The sequence below is a fragment of the Arachis hypogaea genome, chromosome 12 (assembly GCF_003086295.3).
Source record: "Arachis hypogaea cultivar Tifrunner chromosome 12, arahy.Tifrunner.gnm2.J5K5, whole genome shotgun sequence".
In the NCBI taxonomy this organism is placed as follows: domain Eukaryota; kingdom Viridiplantae; phylum Streptophyta; class Magnoliopsida; order Fabales; family Fabaceae; genus Arachis; species Arachis hypogaea.
In genome coordinates, this window is record NC_092047.1 from 74,366,927 (window position 1) to 74,390,953 (window position 24,027).

General features: G+C 31.6%; 1 protein-coding gene across 9 annotated transcripts; it reads right to left on the bottom strand.

Moving 5' to 3' along the window:
- Positions 1-57: 57 nt before the first annotated feature.
- On the bottom strand, positions 58-23,796 carry LOC112727533 (probable 2-isopropylmalate synthase). 9 transcript variants are annotated; one of them, XM_072209384.1, is made up of 12 exons: positions 21,930-23,794; positions 15,117-15,330; positions 14,944-15,024; positions 11,906-11,998; positions 11,706-11,792; positions 6,653-6,765; positions 2,235-2,268; positions 2,082-2,156; positions 1,778-1,861; positions 1,507-1,641; positions 392-552; positions 58-277 (listed from the first exon to the last, which is right to left on the bottom strand). In XM_072209384.1, the coding sequence occupies exons 1-12, from the start codon at positions 22,478-22,480 to the stop codon at positions 190-192; spliced, it is 1,716 nt and encodes a 571-aa protein (XP_072065485.1). In that variant the 5' UTR covers positions 22,481-23,794; the 3' UTR covers positions 58-189. The 9 variants fall into 9 exon arrangements, with proteins under 9 accessions (XP_072065485.1, XP_072065491.1, XP_072065487.1 ...); XM_072209390.1 differs by having other exon boundaries at positions 392-454; positions 21,930-23,793; XM_072209386.1 differs by having other exon boundaries at positions 392-540; positions 21,930-23,793.
- Positions 23,797-24,027: the final 231 nt, after the last annotated feature.

The window sequence follows — 24,027 nt, forward strand, 5'->3', positions numbered from 1 at the left end:
TGGCTTCACCCGGCCCATGTGCACCCCTAATTTGGTGTAGCAATTTGTGGAAAGTAATAAGAAAATTGTAGTTTAACTAGCTAGAAGGTTAGAAACTACAAAATAAAACAACTATAAAAAATAACAACATTGATTTTCAAATCTTTCAAGCATAAATAAAAATGATTATTATTTTAACTGATATATAACTTATTCTTTAGAACCCAACATCTTATTTAATGCAGCAATGTAAGCCTCAACACTTGAAACAACTACATCTGTTCCTGCTGCAGTACCACTATCACAAAAAAAAAAAAAAAAATTAATGAATGGCTTCGGAATTGAGTATTGTAATAAACATATGTTGCTAAAGCAATTAAATTCTATTTATACTTTATAAATATAATTATACCTAAAAGTTGGATGAACATTTTCTTGTGATAAGGTAGAAGTAGATTCATAATTGCTGTTTTCTCTACAAATGACAACATATGTGGTAACAATACCATCAATCCCATTTTTTATTGTAGTGACTGAATATTCAACAAGTTTTATGGGTTCCTGCATTAATTCCTTCTTCAACATATTAGTATAAATATTATAGATTAAATGCACTCAAAAGAGAAAAAAAATGTATTCATATAGAATAGCTACAATCCAAGAAACTTCCAATTGTTTACTATGATTATAGTGCCCAATATAATGATACGATGGTAACAATAATTGCAAATTATCTCCTATATAGCTTTACAATTTTCTAAGATATATAATAAAATAATACATTTATGTATAAATATATCATTTTTTAAATGTCTTTTTTATGATTTATTATTTTAAATCGATTAACCAGCCAATTCGATTTGATACTCAGAACGATACAATTTTCTTTATTATTGCAATGTAATTATGATTGCAACTACATAAATCTATATTTAATCCTATAGACTTTATTTTTCATGAAAACTACAATTTCAAATACATGAAAAAATCCATAACAGGATGAATATTTTTTTCATGCTGCAATTCGTAGTGAAATGAGGCACTAATATAAAGATAGAGAAACACAAAAATATGTTTGAAACTAGATATAATTACAATAACAAAATGTGTAGGATACAAATTTCTTTAATTCTCTATCGTTTTAATTGGAAGAAAAAATGATATTTTTGTTTCTCTATCTCTATATTTGTATTCTGGCTCAATTGCCAGATTCATATTAATTATATATTAAGACCATTAAACATGCTAACCTGATTTGTTTTAGCTAACTAGTTAAACAGGTTAGTATCAATCATATATCAAGTGTTTATTAACCAATGAATAAAAGTCGAACCCATTTAATAAAATTTCATTGAGCAAAATGAGTGGTACCATTTTTTATTTTTTTTTATGACAAAACCAACAAAATAAGAAGTTTTGGGTCGAAAATACAAAAAAAAAAATTAAAAGTTAAATTGTGTCAAAATTTATAAAATTCAAAAGATCATGATCATTATAGCAACAAGTTAGTTATTTTTGAATTCAAACCTTCACAATAAAATTAACTGCTTTTAATGCTGAATCCACTGATCCTTGACCAATAGAACATGCAACATGTGTGCTTCCATTCATATTAATGAGTCTGATTGTTGTTGATGGAAGACCTAATGTTCCAGAAATTACCTGCATTAACAGATAAAGTTTTTTTATTTTTTTGTTTTATAGTCACATGCCAATCCACTACATTAAACATAAAAAATAATTCAAAATCATCCTTTTAAAAATGTAATTACCTATAAGTTATCATATCAATATTTACCTGTAAGTCACCAAGTTTCCAAATAGGTTCTATATGGGTAACTTCATTTGATACTAATGTTCTAAGGTCTTCATCAGTAACTCTCTGAGAAACCAAAGATCAAATAAATTAATACATAAAAAAGTTAAAATTCTATCAATATTAATCAAATTAAAATTTTACATAAACAAAAATAATACGAGTAGTCTTGTAGTAAAATGCTTTGACAAATGGATGACATAAACAAAAATAAAAATAATTAATAGTTGATTATTAAAATCAAAGTCAGAAAGATATATAAGTTGAATTAATAGTTCTTAGTTACCTTTTTCTTATCACCTAGGGCTTTGAAATTGAAAAACACCCTGTTAATTTCATCATCTTTAAGTTGAAAACCAAGCTGAAATAAAAGAGAAAAACTCATCAAATATAGTGAAAATAGTTAATATACTATCAAACTTATATGACTATTTAATACCTCTTCAAGACGCTTTCTTAAGGCAGCTCTTCCACTGTATCAATAGTACAATAATTAACTCAACGTTATTTATAGATATAAAGACAAAAAATGAATTAGATAATATTTTGGAGGATTAAAAACAAGAAAATTCACCATTTAGGGTACACTCGATTAGCAGTAAAAAGGAGATGAAAAATTCCACGAATACATTTAATATGTAAAATTATATAATCTATTATAAAACAATAATGCTAGGGAACCAAGAGGGTACTAGCAAAAAACCAGTCAAATGCCTCTGGGTGAATCCAAAACCTCTACGTGGATGATGCTTATGCTAGGCATTAGGATGTTTTTTCTACTAAGTATCAGAATGTTTCTTTTTCATACTAAATGGATGTTCTTTTATATATTTTATAATTTTTTTTATATACTAAGAATCGGAATTGTTGGAAGTTCCGTGATCCCCGCCCCTATTTCTCTAACGTATCATTTAAAATTTTAATTTAAAATGAGAAGCAATTAATATCAAATATTATAAATTAAAAACAAATAAAATTAATTAAATATAATTATAAATTAGTTAAATTATTTACTTTTGGCTGATCACCTCTTGATTTCATATACTTTTTCATTATAAAAATGTATGGTACATTTTTATCCTAGAACAAAATATATTCTAATTAGACAAAACAACAAAAGATGACAATGATATGAATATTACTTTTTTTTTTACATTTTAAAAATAGCAGGTGATCTTAATGAATATCACCAAACGATTAAACTTTTAGTGTGATTTGTGCTTAATTATATCATTTATGTTAGCAATATGAACACTTTAATTGCCTACTAGCTAATGCATTAAACATCCAATCACTATTACACATCTAATGCATTACACGTATAATAATATTATTGATGTCAACACGTGTAATAATATTTTTTAAGAATGCAAATTTAATTTTATTTCTATTATCAATTTAGTAAATAAATTATTTTAATTTAAACATTATTTTTATAATTAACTACCAACAGCCAAAGCGTCGATAAGTTTTGATGGAAGTTTTTTAAGTTAATTTACTAACAGCCGAAAATGAAATTTTAAATTATTTTAAAATTAAAAAAATAAAAATACATGTGTTGATCAATAAAAAAATGAAATTTTAACAATTCACACTCCATTAATATTACTAACAGATTAGCCGTCGCTAAAATGACAGTAATATCCATTTAAATTTAATAAAACACAGCATTTCATGTTAGAAACACACACACTCTCTCTCTCTTTCTCAACCACCAAACCTTCTCTCTAGGTTTTCTCCTTTCTCAAAGCTTCGACCAATATTCCGTCAATGTCATTATGTTTGTGGTAAGTTTTTCCTCAATTTAATCAATTTGGTTTTTGCGGTCTATTAAGTTTTTTCGATTATTTTTTTGTATCCCATTTTTCTACACTTTGAGTTCAGTTTTGATTTTTGCATATTTCTTGTAACCTTTGGGAGATTGTGGCTGTTGCTAGAGTGAAGATGGTTCATTGAAATTATTGTTTTCAGAGGCGTCTATAGATAAATTTGCATAAGGTTAGTATCTACTTATCTAATTGTCTTTCCATTGTTATTAAACTTTAATTCAAACTAAAAATAATAAATTAAAATAAGTGAAACTAATATGTTAATTGAAAAAGTGTTTATTTTAGAAATTATTGCATGTTTAGGATAGAAACTTGAATCCCCTATGACAGAGTTATAGGGTGGGTAAGGCGAAATGATTTTGTGTGGACGTAGAGATTTGTTGTTTGTTTGTGTTTTCTCTGTAGTTCATTTGTGAGAAATAAGACGATTAGAAAGGCTAGGATTAAATAATGTAATTACAAATTATTTATCTATATTATATAAATGTATTACTTAAATATTGAAATACACAATAGACTTGAAATTTGGTAAATTAGAGGGTCTTAATTATTGAAAAAATTCTGGCAAAACTTTTAACATTTTTTAGAACTTAATACAAATTAAATTGCAAATTCTTTTTGGCAAATATAGGTGGGTGGATGGTGTAGATGGCTCAAAATCGATTTTAGACATATGAGACACTATTCAAGTAATGGCAATTACAAGAGATGAGGTGTTCCTTTTCTACTAAACTATGTATGGGTGTGAATGATAATATGTAATTATAATTATACAACAAAGCATGATCATGAGTATCATAGTAATACAACAATAAACGAAAACATGTTTACTAATTTCATGTAATTTTGACTGAAATATTCATACTAGAGGCATTACTCTAAATTTAATAGAAGATAATTTGAATTTTTTCGGAAGCATATATTCATAGATGAATAGGCCATGAAAGATCCAATTATATGTTTATTGGTAATGTTATGAAGACAAAAAAAAAATTAGTTTTCTTCGGTTACCAAATATTTTTGTATGTTTATAATAGCTAAGACAATTAAAGACAAAGAATGAGAAGCTAAGTTTAATTGCTTACCTAAGCTTTCCTAATACATAACCATCACCTTTAGATCTTTTAATCCCAATACTCTCTGGAAGTATTATTTCATATGTAGCTTTATGTTTTAACCATCCATCCTATAAATAAGTCATACAATAAAAATAAAAAATAACTTCATTGACCAAATTTAGAGGATTATTTTGTTGAGCGCTTAAAGTTAAACCAAAAAATTAGTTAAAATAATTATATTGTTGAATGTAAAATGTATTCATGTTAACCCAAATAAAATATAGGAATAAATATTGTTTTGGTCCTTAAGATTTAAGATCAAAATCAAAATCTTCCATAACCTTATTTTTTATTCAAAATCATTCATAGCGCTTCATTTGGTATTAAAATCATCCTTTTGAATAAAATATTTTTCTAAATAACGAAGATACCCCTTATCATCCTCTTTGTTTGGCTGTCCTCTCTTTTGCAGAACCCTCCTTAGCAGTTCCAAATGCACATCTTTGAGCATCATCCACTTTAAAACTTTTGCCCTAATTTTGGTGCTCTTCAAAACGGTGTCATTTTCGAAAGTAGTGTTATTTTGCCCTTTTGTCCTGGTGCTCGTTGTTCTCTGAAGCTTCAGCGACTCCGAAACCTTCTGGTTGTGTTGGTAGTGGCGCCCTTGAAGATAGTGGAGCTTGCAGAGTTTGAGGTTGTCCATCACGCGCCGTCGGCACCACCACTTTGAAAACCGTCAATGTGGCTACATTGCAAGGCGCTAGTCCTATGACCTCTTCTTCTAGGTAAATTTTAGCTCTTGGTTTTAATTTTTTTTAAAATTTATCTTTTATTTATTATAAATATTTTATGAAATTGAAGAAAATTTCTGATTTTTTGTGATTTTAGTGATTTAGGAATTTTAGATTTTGTTGAAATTTGTTATTGATTAAGTAACTGTTAGTGATTTGTCACTAATGTGTTACTTATTGATGAAAAAATTTGATTATTACTGATTTCAGAGAATAAGAGCAACTCTCTCTTTCTCCTCCTTCTCCAATCGACACAACGTGGTTCCCTATGATCCATGATCTAATTATTGAATGGAAGTAAGTTCGAAATATTTGTGAAGGAATATGGTACAGAAAGTCGAAAAACCGACACCATGAAGCATAATCGGGCTGATTTCATTAATTTGGAGGCCATTGCTGCATCTGAAAATGCTTGTGGTGACCAACCAAATTTTCAAACACATGGACACAAGGTTAGGGAAGATGATGTGGCATATTGCATGGGAAAAGACAAGTGCAATAATGAAATAGTGGGTGATCTTAATGATATAGAGGTTGTTGTGCATAGGAATGAAGAAAGAAATAATGACAGTGGCACGGTTCTAGATATGCAATCACTTGAAGTGGTCAACCACCAGGGTGATTCAAATTGTATAAAATGTTGGCATGATGATCGAAACACCAAGGAAATCATTCAAGAAACACAATTGGGCCTGCAGGGTGGGCTAGTAAATAAAGGGGAGAAGGAGGAAATGGGCTTGATGGTGGGTAATAACTATGTGGTGAACTCTGAATCAAACTCTGGCCCTATGGTTCCACCTGGTTTTGAAGACTTTGTTAATAATAACTCCTTGCAGATCAAGGCAAAAAAGAAGAAACAATCATTTTGCATGAAACTGGGATGGTTAGGGCAGACCCTAAAAAACAAAGAAGCCTCTATTGGCCCCAACGCTAAAAGAAAGAAGGTTACACTCTTCCAAGTATGGAGAAAAATCGAAGAAAGTGCTACTATCAATCAAATCACAAAAAAGAAAGAAGAAATGTGAGAATAGTGCTAAAGTAATGAGGCAGAGGAAGAGCGATCTCAAAATAACAAAGGAAAGGGGCACAGAAAATCAACATTCTGAAAATAGTGATGGTGAGGAGAGTGACGCCATAAGTGAGGCAACAAAAGCTTGGATCTTGGGATCGCAGTTGAACCTGGAATGCAGTGATGAGGAAGAAGCTATGAGCTTCATCAGGAAGGATCTGAAGGGAGGAAATGTGATGGAAGATATTAATGTCACCAAGAGAATAAGAGGAAGAAAGAGAACCTACAAAACAAAGGTAGGAGCTTCAAATCACAATCAATGATTTTATGCTGGAATTGTAGAGGGTTAGGGAGTAGGGGAAATGTGGGATGCATCAAAGAATTTGTGAGAAAATTTAATTTGATAATAGTAGGTATTGTTGAAACTAAAAATGATAGTATTTCTGAGAATATAATAAAAAGGATGTGGGGAAATTCTGACTTTGACTGGGAATATTTTGGGGGTGAGGGGAGTAATGGTGGCCTTGTATGTATATGGGATAAGGAGATGTTGGAGGTAATTAGAAGAGATAAAGGTTATAGATAGATCTGTATTATTGGTATGCTGAGACAATTTGGTAGAAAAATTTCTATTGCTCTTGTCTACGAAAATCATTCGGTCAGTGAAAGAAGAGAGTTATGGAATAAACTGTTGGCTTTAAAGAATAGCCTGATGAGGCCCTTTATTGTATTCGGGGATTTTAATGAAGTATTATGCTCGGAAAAAAAGGTGTAGCGAAAGAGGAAGTATAGCAGGGATGAGGGATTTTGGCAACTGGATTCAAGATATGAACCTGGTAGACCTTCCTCTCCAGGGCAGAAAATTTACTTGGAGGAGGGGAAGCCAGGCCAGTAGGCTTGATAGAATTTGTGTGGATCCTCAATGGCTACAAAAGTTTCCGGAATTAAGAATTGATGTGTTAAAATGTTCAAAGTCAGACCATGTACCTTTATGCCTGATGACGGATAGATTGCAATGGGGTTCGAAATCTTTTCGTGCTCTTGACATTTGGTTCTCTAATCCAAAATTTTTACCAATGTTAGGAGAAGAATGGAGGGCTTTAGGAGAGTTACCGAAGCATGAGAAATTAAAGCTAATAAAGAAGAATATTTCAAAATGGAACAGGGAGGTATTTGGCAACATTGATGATAAAATCAGGAGGTTAGAAAGTGAAATTGCCAAAGTGGAAGTCCTCTTAGAAGAAAACATTGAGGCAGAAATAAACTTGAGTAGAAGGAAGGCGTTGGTAGGCCAGCTTGATATATGGTATAAACAAAAAGGAGAATATTGGAAGCAAATGTCAAGGGAGAAATACATCAAGGAGGTAGACAAAAATACAAGATACTTTCATACCATGGCAACAATCAGAAGGAGAAAGAAGCAGATAAAGGAAATCAAGATCGGGAACAGACGTTTCAAAGATCCAAGAAGGATTAAGAATGAAGCAAGAAAATTCTTCAAAAATCTCTATCACCAGGATAGGATGCTGGTTATAAGAGTCCAAGAGGGATTGGTTGCAAGATTATCTGAGGAGCAAGAATGCAACTTGAGTTGATGCCATCCTATAATGAAGTAAAAGAAGCTGTTTGGTCGTGTGGTTCTACCAAAGCACCCGGCCCTGACAGATTCAACATGTTCTTTGTGAAAAATTCCTGGGAGATCATTGGGATGGAGTTCACAGAATCAGTTTTAGACTTCTTCAGAATGGGATCTCTACATAGGAACTTAAACATGACATGGGTGATCCTACCCTCAAAGATAAATGTGCCAGAAGAAATGAAGGACTTCAGACCAATAAGCATGGTGGGAAGCATATATAAGGTAATATAAAAGGTTTTGGTCCTAAGGATGAAGAAGATAATGAGCTCTTTGGTAGGGGAAGTGCAATCTGCTTTCATACAGAATAGGCAGATTCTTGATGGTGCATTAATCGCGTCAGAAACCATTTCTTGGTTGAAAAAAGGCAAGAAGAGTGGGGTAATTATTAAGCTTGACTTCAAGAAAGCATATGACACTGTCAGATGGTCATTCTTGGATCAGGTTCTAAAAATTATGGGTTTTGGTGATATTTGGAGGAAATGGATTAGTGGAATGCTCAATACAGCGGCCATGTCGATCATTGTAAATGGATCACCGATAGAGCCTTTTGCCATGGAGAGGGGATTGCATCAGGGGGTTCCAATTTCGCCATTCCTCGTTATTTTGGTGGCAGAGGTTTTGAATCAGATGTTTACAAGAGCAAGGGATATAGGAAGCATCTCTGGCCTAGAAGTTAGTAGAGACAAGGTGCTTCTATCGCATTTACAGTTTGCCGACGATACAATTTTGTTCTACCCGCCAGATAGAAAGGTTTTACGAAATTTCAGAGGCATATTAGCTTTTTTCGGGATGATGTCGAGACTAGTGATTAACTATTAGAAGTCCACCCTCATTCCTATTAATGTGCATGAGGAAGTTGCATATGGTTTGGCAGAGGTTATGAACTGTCAGCTTGGGAGACTACTAATCACTTATTTAGGTATTTCTCTGGGTGCAAATCCCAAGCGTATTAAAACTTGGAAGCCGATCATTGAGAAGATGGAAAAGAAATTGTCAAAATGGAAATCAGGATTACTGTCAAGAGCGGGTAGGTTGACAATTATTAAATCGGTAATTAATAATTTACCGATCTACTACTTAAGTTTATTCAAACTACCTAAGGCGGTGGCTAAGAAGATCATTTTCCTACAATCAAAATATTTTTGGGGTACAAAAGAAGGGCGAACAAAGTTACTAACTGTAGCATGGGACACTATACAGAAGCCAAAGGAGCATAGAGGGCTTGGAGTGGAAGATATCACTATTAAAAATGCTGCTTTGCTGTTTAAATGGTGGTGGAGATACTCAACAGAGGATAAACCAATGTGAAAGAAAATTGTATCCTCGTGTAATGTGGTACCTTTAGATGAACCGATCAATGAGCATAATGTACCTAAGTCTAGCGGACCATGGAAGGATATCATAAATGGAGTTAAAAGTAACCAACTATGTAAAGAATTAAGTTCAGCGGGCCTTAGAATGTGCGTTAGAAATGGTGAAAAATCAAAATTCTGGGATGATAAGTGGTTGGGTGATTTTAGGCTCAGAGAAAAATTTCCAAGGCTGTATTTAATTTCTACCCAACAAGCAGAAACTATTGTTAAATGTGGTTTTTGGGACGACTTTAGGTGGGTCTGGAACCTGAGATGGAGGAGACGCTTTTTTGAGTGAGAGTGTAAACACTGTGAGAAATTACTAGTATTATTACAAAAAGTTTGTTTAAATGCAGGTACAGAAGATAAGCTCATTTGGAGTTGCTCCAAGGATGGAAGTTTCTCAGTAAAGTCGTTCATCACTTCAGTGGAGTCAAAAGCATTGGGCTTTCCTAAAACATGTCATACTTTTGATAATATCTGGCGGGAAACTGTACCTCTAAGGGTGGAGATGATGGGCTGGTTTCTGATCTTTGGCAAGCTCAACACGATGAAAAGGCTGGCACAGATTAATGTGGTGATGGAAATGAGGTAACATATACTTTATGTGGTTTAGATGATGAGGATATAGATCACCTATTCATCCATTGTAACTATGTTTCTCGTTTGTGGTATAAAGCTATGGTTGTAGGGGGAATTACATGAGTTAGGCCAAAGAGATTGAGAGTGGGAAGGAGAAGGTGAATAAATTGTTGGTTTGTAATAGTAGGGGTGATATGGAGTAGGAACCAATTTATTTTTGAAAGAAAGGATGTATCATGTGAAAATGCATGGGAGTTTATTATGTTCCAGCTAAAAGAATGGAAAATTCTTAACAAAAAAAGGAAGGAAGAGCAGTCAACTATTGTTCAAGGGGCTACAAGTAGTCTAGGACCGGCTGTGAACATTGATTATGAATTTTCTTGGTGGATTTGTGCTGAATATGTTGCTTCAAAATAATGTATGGCAGTGGATGGCTATCTTGTGAATGCTAAAAATAATATTATTGTACTTTTATGTGAGTTTTTGAATGCAGATTCTAGAGTTAATGCTTTGGCAGAATGCATTGAAACATCCGTTCAATTCTTGCTGGAAGAGTATAGTGCAGTTTTAGAGCGGGTGGTCTTCAAAACCAATGAAGCAATCTTGGTGAGATGGACCAAAGGACAAGGAAATAATTATTGGAGGCTGAATTTTAAAAGAAATAAACTGAAAAATTTCCTACAAAGTTGCAATAATATTAAGGTTCAATATGCTTCATATAAGGAGTTCAAATTCATCAACAATTGAAAAAAAATGGTCAATAATCAGAATGAGAATAGAAAAGTCTTGTGGTGCTAATGAAAAGTTGCGTGATCACCAAAATAATTTTCGTGTGCAACTGGGGCAATGATTATAGAGAAGTTGTCTTATATACAGTGCTGGAGATGGAATAATGCAATAAAAGATAGAGACAAGTTATCAATAGTTATTCTAGCCTTAGTATTTAGTTGGAGAACTTTCTTTTTGATTTGGTATTAGTCCTTATATTAGGTGTGATTTTCTTGTATTTTGGGCATTTTTATATTAGTAGTGTTATCCTATTCTTGATCATTATTCTTGATGGCAATGCCGAAGGGGATATAACTGAGATGTATGATTTGTTTTGTGTCTTTTTTTCTTATTTTGGGTCGAGTTTGTAACTCAACAATCAAAAAAAAAAAAAAAATTGATGGTGGTGATGGTAAAGGTAATGATAGTGGATGATGAGATTAGGGCCAGAATTAATGCAAGGACATTTTTGTTCGTAAAATGTCGAAAGGACGATTTTAATACCACATGAAATATTGAGAACGACTTTAAATTTAAAAAAAAAAGTGAGAAACGAATTCGATTTTGACCCCAAATTTTAGGGACTAAAACAGTATTTATCCCTAGAAATATATTTTAAATTTTAGCATAATATAAAATGATAAAAAAGAAAAATTCTAATGTATGTAATTTTGGTTAACTCTCAAAAATTTTTTAATTTGATTGAAATTTTAAAGTTTTTTGGCATCATTTATAAAAATTTTCATTGTTTTATGTTGTAAAACTATCGAATATATAAAGCAGTTAACTTTATGTCCAAGTTGAAAATTATAAACTTTGATAATACAATTAATACTTATTGTATTGTCCAAATAATATCATTAAATTTTTAACAACACTAACCTGATGAATGCCACTTTCATGAACAAATGCATTAGCACCAACAAGAGCCTTGTGTGGTTGTAAATACATACCAGTGTACTTTTCGACCTATAAAAAATTGTTAAATTTATAAATTGAATAAAGATAACTTTAGTGACAGCAAAAATAGAAAGTTAAGAATAAAAACAAAACAAAAGTAGTATTAGTTTGAGTTATAAAACCATCTTGCTTGTCTTTAATATGTGTTGTGTGTTGATTCCTGTGTATAATCCATCAAATTGATCGTATCTCTTACATTTTAAGGCCATCACAATCTTGAAAAAGATAAAAATAAAACAAATTATTAATTTAACAATAACAATGAATAAATTTTTATTTTTATTTTTAAATAAAAATAATGCATCTAATCTTTGATTCTTAGATGATAATTAGTTAATTGTGTTATTTATTTTTTTTCCTTGGTTAGGTGTTGCCTAATTATTGTATTCTCCCAATGTTAGTAGCTAGTTGTTTGAAGTTTAATTGTTTTTTGGGTAAGTTGACTTGTAAATTTGTTAATTATCTAATTTAAAACAAAATTGAGACTTTTTATATGATAATAATTAAGGCAAATAAACCTAATTTGATTTTAAGATTAGGAAAAGTATAGGTAATCAATAAGATTTTTGAACAATGTGTAAATAATATGAATTAATAGGATTAAAAGAGTAAATTTAATTAGTAGCATTAAATTAAGGTGTAATGTATTTTCATTTGATTGGTAGTTGTTCATGTTATTCAAAATTTTCATTGTTCTCCTAGCACTTCCCTTAAGATTATTAAGGTGAAGAAGTATAAGATTATAGAAGAATGAAATGCAACTAGTGAACTCCTCTACTAATAAATACATATGTGGAATTGCTTAACATTCAAAATACTTATACTCACGTATTTATTACATTTAAAATTATATCATTATTTTAATAGTAATTAATAAACATTAAATAAAATTATTTTAGATTTTTGAATTGATATTTTATTGTCTCCCAAACATTATTCTTACATTATTCTTTTTATGGCAATGTCAAAGGAATTTAAAAAGAACTAATAATGCCATTTATCCTTTAATTTAAAATTTATTGTGGATTTAGTATTATTATTGTTATTATTATCATTTATCTAAAAATAAAAGATTAATTAGATAGGACAAGTTCATTCATTTTGCATCCATAACAGGCTTTATAGTTATATTAAAATTAAGTGAAATTAATTAAAAATGGCTAAGTAGCTAATTTTAAAGATGTAGAAAATAAAAATAATGGATTAGAGTTTTTCATTGGTTAAAAAAGGATAAAATATATTTTTAATCTCTAAAATTTGGACAAAGTTTTAATTTTGTTTTTAATATTTGAAATATCATATTTTTATCCTAAAATTTATTTTATCCAATTTTATTTTTCTGGTCAAAACAAAAGTTTTTTCTTCTGAAAATACTATTTTTTTTATTATTATATTTTTTTTCTTATTATTATGTTACTTTCACTATCAAACCACTACAACTACTACTAGGATTACAATTTTTACCGTTACTAAGAAGAAAATCATAACAGAAAATAGTGTTTTATCCGTAAAAAAAGGTAAATAGTAACTATGTATAAGAATTTGATAAACCTTCATGTCACATCTAATTCATTTCTATTTAAAGACTTTATATATACCTACAATAAATACTAGAGTAAACTACTATTTGTTCATTTCTATTTATGAATATTAAAATACTGACAAATTTATACATAAAAAGATAAAATTAATCTTGTACTTATAAAAGATGAATTTTGGTTAACAAAACTATCTAAACTTCAAAAAATTATCCTAAATTCCTAAACTACCCTCCTTGGGGAAACTTAGTCCATCTCCAATCCCAACCTCCAATCCCTACTCCATAATTTCCAACCACTTAACTCTTCATGACCGCAACTTCAATCACCGGTCTTTACCACCGCCGCTGCCATCGGCCACCTCTTTCTCTTTATCAATAGAAAGAGAAAGTAATAATGTCATTGCTGTAACTAAACTTGATTAAAGAAGCATATATAAGCCATGTCTGATTATTGAGAACCTTAAGTGTATTCTAGGTTAATGAATATTTGAAGTAAAAAAGGAAAAAAAATTGTGGACGGTGGCTATGGAAAATGGTGTGTGATGGGGGATCGAGAGAGTAAATTAGGATTTTCCCCAATTAACAAGGAAGAAAGTAAGATTACTAGAAGGAATATCCAAGGTGACACTGAGAACTCGTTGGCGACAAGCGCGTCCGCGAGATGATCCACAACATGCCCCGGCCCTCATCCAAAACGCTTCTTCTTCTTCATCAATGTTCTTGTTCTTCTTCTTGAGCTTTATAATGCCTTTTTTTCTTTGCGGATTTGCTTCTTGTTGTTGAATTATCCTTTACACGGTTGAGCTTTAGTTTTGTCATAACAGACAATGACAGTTGTTTGTTAGTGTTTATGGTTGTTGAGAAAATTCCAAAGAAGCCACTACAAGCTTCGGTTCCTAATGCCTCCCTCATTTCCTTGAGATTTTTTAGATCAAGATTTTAGAAAGTGTATGTGATGGTGGTGATTGCAAGGAGAAGGATGCAACAGTAGCCGTAGTAGCGACGGGCAAAGAGAAAGAGGTGGTAATAGTGGTGGTGGTGGTGGCAACAGCAATAATAACGGTGGTAGCTAAGATAAGAGTTGGATGAGTGAGGATGTAGATGGGTAGTAATGGTAAAAGATTGGAAATTGGAAGTGGCATAGGTTAGGTTAAAAGAGATCATTTATAAATTTTGAATAATTTTTTAAGATTTGGATAATTTTATAAACTAAAACGTATCTTTCGTGTATACAATATCAATTTCATTATATAGTATTTTAAATATTTGTGGTTAAAAATGATAATTTGTTCGTAAATACTAAGATACTAAGTACTACATGTCTAAGTATACATGAATCTTACACTTAATCTATTATGAATCTCTTTATCTACAAATATAAATATTTATGATGTTTATATTAATTTAACCATAAACCTTACTACCTGCTTAGTACGATGGTTGTCAAAATAATCTTACTATAATTAATGGACATGAATGTAAATTGAAAAATTAAATATTTAAACAATTTAAGATTATGCAAGTTACTTAAATCGATTCTTGGAAAAATTTGAATGAAAAATAACTTATATTATTGGTTAAAAAAACGCATTAACTAAATAATAAAAAATTAACACTCACCTCTTCTAATGATGCGTTACCTGCCCTTTCTCCAATTCCATTAATTGTAACTTCTAATTGTCTTGCACCAGCACGTACACCCTAAAAGTAGTCAAGGCTCGAAAAAATTACAATATATATTTTTATATTATATTATTATATTCATTAAATGATAATGTTATTATGGTTATCACCTCTAAGGTGTTAGCAACAGCAAGTCCAAGATCATTGTGACAATGTGATGAAAGAACAACATTTTCAATTCCAGGAGTATTAGCTTTTATATCAGCAATTAATCTTCCATACTCCCATGGCATTGTTATGCCAACAGTATCAGGTATGGCCACAGTTGTAACCCCAGCCTTGATAACTTCTCCAAGAATTTGATAAAGAAAATCTCTCTCTGATCTGAAAATATAAAAATAAAATTAATTGATTTTTAAAAAAAAAAATACAATTATACAAAATTAAGTGTTATTATTAGAACTTTAGGAATGTAGGACTTATTTATTTATTTCTTACTAGAAATATAATTTTTTCATGGAAAAGTCTAGGGAACCAGCAACTTTGTTAAATTCTGGTCAGCATGTAACCAGCAAAGAAAAGTGAGCCATTAGATAAAATCTCATACCAATCTCACACCATTAAAACCATCATTAATGGCTATTTGATGGCTACATATCACAAAAGTTGCTGGCCCCTAGCATTCCTCTATTTTCATTATTTAAACTAATTATTTTATTTGTAACATATTTTTCACAATTATTAATTATTTACAAAAATAGTTAATATTTTAAACAACAATTTGTGTGAGTAATTATAAAATAAGTATTTAAATGTATTTTTTACACTGTATTTATAAACTAAAAGTATTGTCAAAAAATATATTTTTGCATGTTATTTTTTTATTAATTATTGGTTCGAAGAATAATGCTTTCAAATATTCTTTGACAATTTAATAATTGTATAAAGATATTATTAAAATAACTGTATTTAAAACAAAGATAACAACGAACAAAATTTGCTCCTTTAATTTTTCTTGTAATGTTATTTTGTAAGACATTAAGAATGTAGTGTTATACTTAGCTAGGTATGACTAAGAGAAGAGAAGATAAAAAATGAGTTATATATATAGTCCTATAAATTAGTATTAACAGAGACAGAGACAAAGATAATTTTCACTAAGTTATCAACCGAATCAGGTATTCGCACCTGTCACTCAGCCACTAGACCTGTTTGTATCGGTCATATAAAGGAGGAAATGCGTCATCAAGCCGGCAAAGTGTGACATTGGATCACACATGTGTTAGTTGTTGGGATCACCTCTATTATCTGACTTTTGTTATAATTTATCTATCTTTAGACTTTTGATGTAGCTTATCTATTTTAAGACTTTTGTTGGATCTTATCTACCTTTAAACTTTTGTTTATGTTTATCTATCTTTAGGGTATTGTATCTTACTTTGTTGCTTATCTTGCATTGTATTATTGTATGCTATGTTATGTATGCTGCGCATGCTATGTTTTGTTGTATCTTATCTTACGTGTCTCAAAAGTAAGATTCAACACATCATAAATGTAAGTCCAACAAAAGCAAACTTAACATAAAATAACATAATACAAAATATCATAGAATTAGGCCAATTTAACAATAATATCAACCTAACATAAACTTAAAACAAATAACATAGCATAAAGACACATGAGCAATAACAAATACTAATAACCTAATGGGTCAATCACTGGCGGCTATGTGTTGCTTCCTTCATGCAATCCGGAAGCACCTGGGCACTGTGGACAGTTTCTTCGAGTATGACCTGGGGTCCTACACATTCCGCATCTTTTTGGTTGATCCGACTTTGTCTCATCCAAACTATTCCTTATCCTGGTACTCCGAGGTCTTCCGACAGCAGCCCGGATCAGGGATCACATGAGGTCCCTCATATACGGGCAACAACTCTTCCTGAATAGGTGGAGAGAAACTCATCTTGTAAACATTGAACACGGTGCTGAGGCGGTACATATCATCAATGTAAGTCCTCCAGTCCAGTCTACAAAACGAGCATGTTGCAAGCACATGACGACATGGATAGTGGAGGGCTTGAAAGTATTCATAGTCACATGTGCAATCAGATAAAGAAACCCGACACTCATTGCAATTTTTTCCCTGGTCGCCGCAAACTCCTTAACAACAAACTCAGAGTTTTCCCTGTCATATAGATCTACCCGCATATTCCTGGAGGCATGTAGATTCTTCTCAATAGCCTTTACAAGGGTCTGACAAAATTCTTGCCTATCCCCGAGCTGCGAATCGGCTTCCTTTTCTTTCCTCACAAAGAGCTCGGCCAGAAGCCCATATGTTGACTTAACTAGTGAACCCACCGGTAGGCTACGTGTCATCTTCAACACGGCATTAATAGACTTAGAAATGTTAGTCGTCATATGACCATATCGACGATCTCCATCTCAATATTGAGTCGATAACTCCAATCCAATCCTGTCACACCAATCAACCATTGCAGGTCTTCCTTCCGCAGGAAGACCATGTAATACCGATGCTCCTCCTCAGTCTTTGCATATGCGGCATTCACGAGGATCTTCCGGGAATCCTTAGACTTAAAGGATAGCGCGAGGTTAGTGGCAATGTGTCGTACACAGAATGCACGGTATGCCGTTGGCCGGAGCCAACCACCGTCTTCCGGAAGCAGGGCAGCCTTGATGGCATTGTGCTGGTCAAAGATGACTAAAATGCCGGGCTGGGGGGTGACATGCTGCCGAAGGTGACTAAGAAAAAACTTCCGTGAATCTGTATTTTCGTCTTCGACTAACCTGAATGCTACTGGGAGAATGTTCGAGTTTCCATCTTGGGCAATAGCCATTAGCAAAGTACCTCCATACTTCCCATATAAATAAGTACCATCAATGGATATCAGTGGCTTGCAATACTTGAATGCCTCAATGCACGGAGGAAACGTCCAAAATAATCGATGAAAGAAAACCTTCGTTCCATCCACCGTATTACCTGCCCTCGCTGGTGAAGTGCGCAACACCGCTATAGTGCCCGACATATACAACTGAACCCCGGTGATCCACTTTGGTATGTGGTTGTAAGACTCCTCCCAAATCTCCATATATCTGAGCAATGGCCTTCTGCTTGGCCATCCAAACCTTCCTGTAGCTGGGCTTGAAACCAAACTTTTACGACACCACATTCTGTAATACCTTAATGGAGACTGATGCATTCGCCAAGACCAACTATTGAATTGAAGCGCAGATGACATGATAATCGATCTGCCTGTGATCTGTCAATATCTCAGTTGCTAAACATGTGTGTGGTCTGTTGTACTTTCTAACTTTCCAGTAGCCTTTCCTCTTCCTCATAGTCACATGTATAAGCCAGTTACATCTATTTCCAAACTGGGCACACTTCCCATAATACTTCAATTGGTCAGATTCAAACACTTTATATTTTACACCACGACGAATATTATAACTCTTGATTGTCAGTACAACTTTGTCTTTGGTTTCAAACCGTTGCCTGATTTCAAACTCGTCTGTGCCAATCATGCTAGGCCTGTCTCCGTGAATAGTAGGGTGATGTTGATCTACAAATGTAGGCTGGTTCATTACATCAAGGTCCAAAGTGAAAAAATGTCAAGGGTACTGCTGTGTTTGACTACTTGTATGGGTTTGTGCTCCCCCAGCATGTGCGGTGTCTTCTTCTTCATCGCTCTCATCCCCAATAATTGGTGGCTCCAAATCCGACCCATCATTGCCTATAGCCTCTGCAAATGGATCTCTCTCTCTCTTATCTCCATGAATGCCGGTGCACCGTCTACTATAGGTGCTGCTCCCATTGCAGCTGCAAGCTGTCCAAAGCTACGCCCATCACCCAAGTCATCTATCGGAACGGGTAAATCAGCCGCAAATGATAGGGATGAAACAAAGGGAGTCACTGGTTGCCCAGTTGGAATAGTGGTGGAACTCCCTTCTATGACGCCAGTTGGCGGATTCGGAGCGGATCTACCAGAGCTACCCTCTATATCAGCCATTCTGGCAAACAATTCCATAGCACCCAAGTCGGAAAATCTTGCTTGACTGTGAAATATAACTCGCATGTCGTCATTGTCCAGCATCTCGTACTTCCCAAACTTAACATAACCTTGCCTCAATGATATAGGAATACGAAAAAATAATTGCTTCACATGTTTTTTTCCGCACTTTCCTGCCTTCTGTAATATACTACTATGTAATTCTATCAAAGTCGTTGACAGATTTACAAATATACCTATCTGCTTTTTGTTAGACAAAGCTACATTCTCACTTGTGTTTTCATCAATTTTTTCTCGGTGATGCACTAACAAAAAAATACTCTCAGCCATCTCTCTCTATGCTCAATAAATCTCAAGTGTGGTTCGTTACATTCAGACTCGTTTATTTATAGAGTTTATGCCCTCGTAAATCGTCGTTACCACCTTAGGATTACTAAGTTGAGCATAAATCGTGGGACACTAATGAGGGTTACTGAAGCAAGTATAAACCGTGCTAGGCTGGGTCGGGTCCTCTTAGAGCATAATTCGTGGCATCCTATTGAGGGTTGGCCAAAATTCACGTGAAACCTAAGGGGGTGGAACGATTTATGCTTTATTACTAACCTTAGGCACTCTAGCACGATTTATGTCTTCTCCATGCATGTATTAATCGTTTTAGGTTGACATGATTCACATATTATATACCCCTACATAGCTTAAGAGTAACAGAGTAATCACATTTCAAAATTCGTTTCAGGAAAATCCAGTAATTTTATCTTCCATAAAATTTATTTAAATAAAAAACCCAAATTATTATTTATCAAAAAAGATTTTTTTATTTTTATTTATTTGTATACACTACCTCCTACATCTAGGACATATCTGTGAAGTTAAATGTTTCCTCACTTTGATTAGTAAAAATTTCTAAATTAGATAAGTTATTTAATTTTGATGTAAATATCTATTAGGTTTCAATACAAATTTATTGAATATTTTTTAATTTATCCATTATATCGTTTTATGAATAATAAAAAAAAATATATTAATGCAACTAATAAATGATTAAATAAGCATAGTTAGCAAATTAAATACTAGCTCCTTAGCTAGTTCGTTTGTAAATATCTAAATTAACATCTATTATGAATAAGAAATCGAGTGACATTCGATTTTGATCTCCGTAGAAGATTTTCCTTTGATATAAGTCCAAATATTTCTAAAATATTTGGTTTTATATGAGTACTTCCAAAATTATGATAAATTAATTTCAAATTAAATGCCTCACATTATTATTTGAGAGAACCTGAACAAAATCATTGTACATTATAAGAAATGTGTTATTTTAGGAATTTCAAACAAGCATATAGCTTTTATATATTGTATATGGGTGCAAAAACTAAAACATCTTTAGAATCATCTAAACCTGATAATTGTGGGGACTTAATGCTAGATATAGTTAAAAATATTTAGATTCTCACAAATACAAAAAACATATAGAGAGACCTGGTCATTACCAAATTTTACAATATTTGTAAAGATAAAAATCGTATTTTAGCATTTTTAAATCCTATGTTGTAAAATAAACCCATGTAATCTAGGCTAGAGTGTTTATGAAATATCTAAAATTATATATAAATCATTATGCAAAAGATTTTTATTATTATTACAATAACTATAAGATTTATCTAATTTCCCACCCAAGAGGCACATTGAATTATTTTAATTCTTATGGAAGTTAAATCATTAAAATAAACTGAGCTGTAAACCGTAATTCATATATACTTATTTATTCACAATATATATAGATTTTGGGACACAAAAATAGATCAATTTGTTATAAACAAAGTTGATGATGATATACTATTTTATGAACAAGTACTTCAAATATAGTGTTAAAAGTATATCCATAAAAATCATTTATAAGAGTTTTTACTTGTCCACAAATTTAAATGGATATACATTCTCGAAAAGCATTATCGTGCCGACATCTATTCCTTGATGCTAGATTTATGATGCGTTACTTGTGTTCTAATAATCAAATATTAGTTTTTCATTTTGAATTATTAGTTTATGAGGTAGTAGTGGACTTTTGAGTTTCAAATGAATAACAAATTTAAATCTCATGCTATTTTATGGTTCTTTTATGTTTTCATTATCTGTTAACTGTTCTATATATAATAATTTAAGATGTGATATTTGTATAACAAAAAATAAATTGTCCTTTAAAAAATACTTTTGAAACCACTAAAAGACGTCCTTTTTTTATTTTATGTTTTAGGTATCTAACACATTTCGAGATTTTCAAATACCATTATTTTATGAAGTTATGCTGAGCTAACCCAATTTTTTATGGAGGCCAAATTAGCTTATATATTTCATGGGTAAACTATTAAAATTATTATATTCCTGATTTTTGAATACGTCGGCAAAAATATCTTCTACTTCTATTAATAAAAAAATTGTCTTAAAAATATTTTAAAATGTGATAAAAATACCCAACTTTAAATATATATTATAAATAATGTTTTAAAGATTGAATTTTGATATTGTTTTTAACAAATATGATTAAAAAATAAAATATTTTTATTCTTAAATTTTGGTAATTTTATGTTAAGTAGATTTTTTTATTTATTTTTGTTAATAGTTAAAAAATAAAAAATTTTAGAGATCAAATTTTTATTTTTTTTATTGTACTTTTAAAATAGTTATCTAAATATTTTTACAAAATTTTGAATCAAATATTCATTTGTCATTTATAAAAAATAATATCTTTTTAGTTATTTTTATTACGTTTAATAATATATATTTAAAGATATTTTTATCGTTAAGAGTAGAAGGTATTTTTTTCAATATATTAAAAAATCGGAGACAATTTTAATGGTTTACCAATATTTCGTTGTTAGAATAGCCTGGCACTAAGATCATTAACAACCAAAAGTAATAATTTAATTTATTATTTATAACATCAAATTCTAATACCTGGTAGCATCTTCAGGAACAAATTGTATGTCATGGCAACCCAAATTTCTAGCAAACTTCACCATCTTGCATGCAATCTGAAGAACCTCTTCCTTGCTCTTACCCAACTTATGCTCCATATGAATTGGGCTTGTAGCAATAAACGTGCTAATCTTTGGTCTCATGGCATGTTTAACAGCCTCCCATGCAGTTTCAATATCCTTCTGATTACATCTAGCAATACCAACAATAACCGGAACATATCCATTGTCATCAACATCGTTTCCGACCTCTTCGGCTATCATCTTGACAGCCTTGAATTCGTCTTGAGACGAACAAGGGAATCCTGCCTCTATGACATCCACGCCAAGCTTCGCGAGCTGGCGTGCGATGTCAAGCTTCTCCTGGGATGTCATTGCAGCCCCGGGAGACTGCTCCCCATCGCGTAGTGTCGTGTCAAAAATGCGAACATAATAAGGGTTAGGGATATAATTGGGAATGTATATTGGGCGCATGTCAATAGAATTTTTAGTTTGTTGTGGAGAAGGAATCATAGAAGGGATTGTTGTCATTTTACTTAATAATAATTGAATATGTGATGCTTTTTAAATTATAATGGTTGGAATCAGCAAGTTAGAATGTTTAGCGTTTGTAGAGGCAAGTAAAGAAATATTTATTAGAGCGATTCAGAGTGCAAATGCACACACTGCATATGCATATATATATAGTGACAACACAAGTTGTTTGAGGAACAAAAAATAAACCTCATTATAATAGTAGCTTGGATTAGTTAAATAGTGTGTTTTTCTAATGCAAAAAAAAAAAAAAAATGAATATTTTGAAGTAAACTTGTGAAGGAAAATATAAAGTGAAGGAGTAATACATATATTTTAACAATTCCGTTAGCTAATTAACTAGGGGTGATGCTACTAATTACAGCTAATTAGTAATTTTTTTAATTTTTTATGGAAGAATGTAAATTTAAATTATCATAAGAAATATTCAAAATTTAATAAAAAAAAATCTAAAATCTAAAAAAATATCTAACACCAAATAATAATAAACATCCAAAATCATTATAAAATCATAATTCTAAAATCTATTTTAAAATTTTCAAACATAATTTTTAAAATTCAAAATTCATTTAAAAAATCTAAAATTCATTCTAAAACTTCCAAAATTATTTTAAAAATTCCTAATAAAAAAAATCATTCAAAACATAACAAAAAAACCATCTAAAAAAATCTAATACCAAATAATAACAAACATCCAAAATAATCATTTTAAAAATTCATAATAAAAAAAACATCAGAAATGTAACAAAAAACATCTAAAACCTGTAAAAAAATAAGATATTCAAAATTTTTTTAAAATTCTAAAACTTAATAAAACGAGACATACAACAAAATATTAAAAAAAACTAAGAAAAAATCGAAAACTATTAAAAAAAAAGTATCCAAAACCCAAAAAAAAAGAATATTTAAAACATAAAATGAAAACATCCAAAATTTAAGAGAAAGAAACATTCAAAACTAATAAAAAGAATTATCCAAAATTATGAAGAAGTATGACGAGATGGAGGGAAGAGGCCAAAGTGTTCTTGCGTGAAGAGATGGAAAGGGTGGCTGCGCTATTGCGTTTTGCGTCGTCGTTGTGGCAATAGAATTCCCACGGGCAGCACCATGACAACGCGAGAAGATGTGGTCAAGGGTGGTCCGACTCGGCGACTCCACGTGCTGAATAGTTGGGAGTGCATAGATCGCAACTCTGCGAGAAGAGTTTTGACGTCGATGCGCATAAGCGGTGCGGCATGAGAGGATCCCTTTAAGAATGGCGGCGTGACGTAATATGGAGACGGCGAATCACGATAGGAGAAAAGAAAAAATAATGTCGCATTAGGAGAGGAGAGGAATGACGCTGCGTCGTTTCTTATGAAAAGAATTTTTTTAATGCAAATTTAAATTTTAAAAATTTTAAAATTAAATTTTTAAAAATTTTTAAAATTTGTTCTAGTTAACTGCATATATAATTGGTCACCAATACTTTTTTATTTTCAAGTAATTTTATGAGATCAATTTTTAATTGAAGTCATTGATCCAATTATAACTTTACAAGCGTC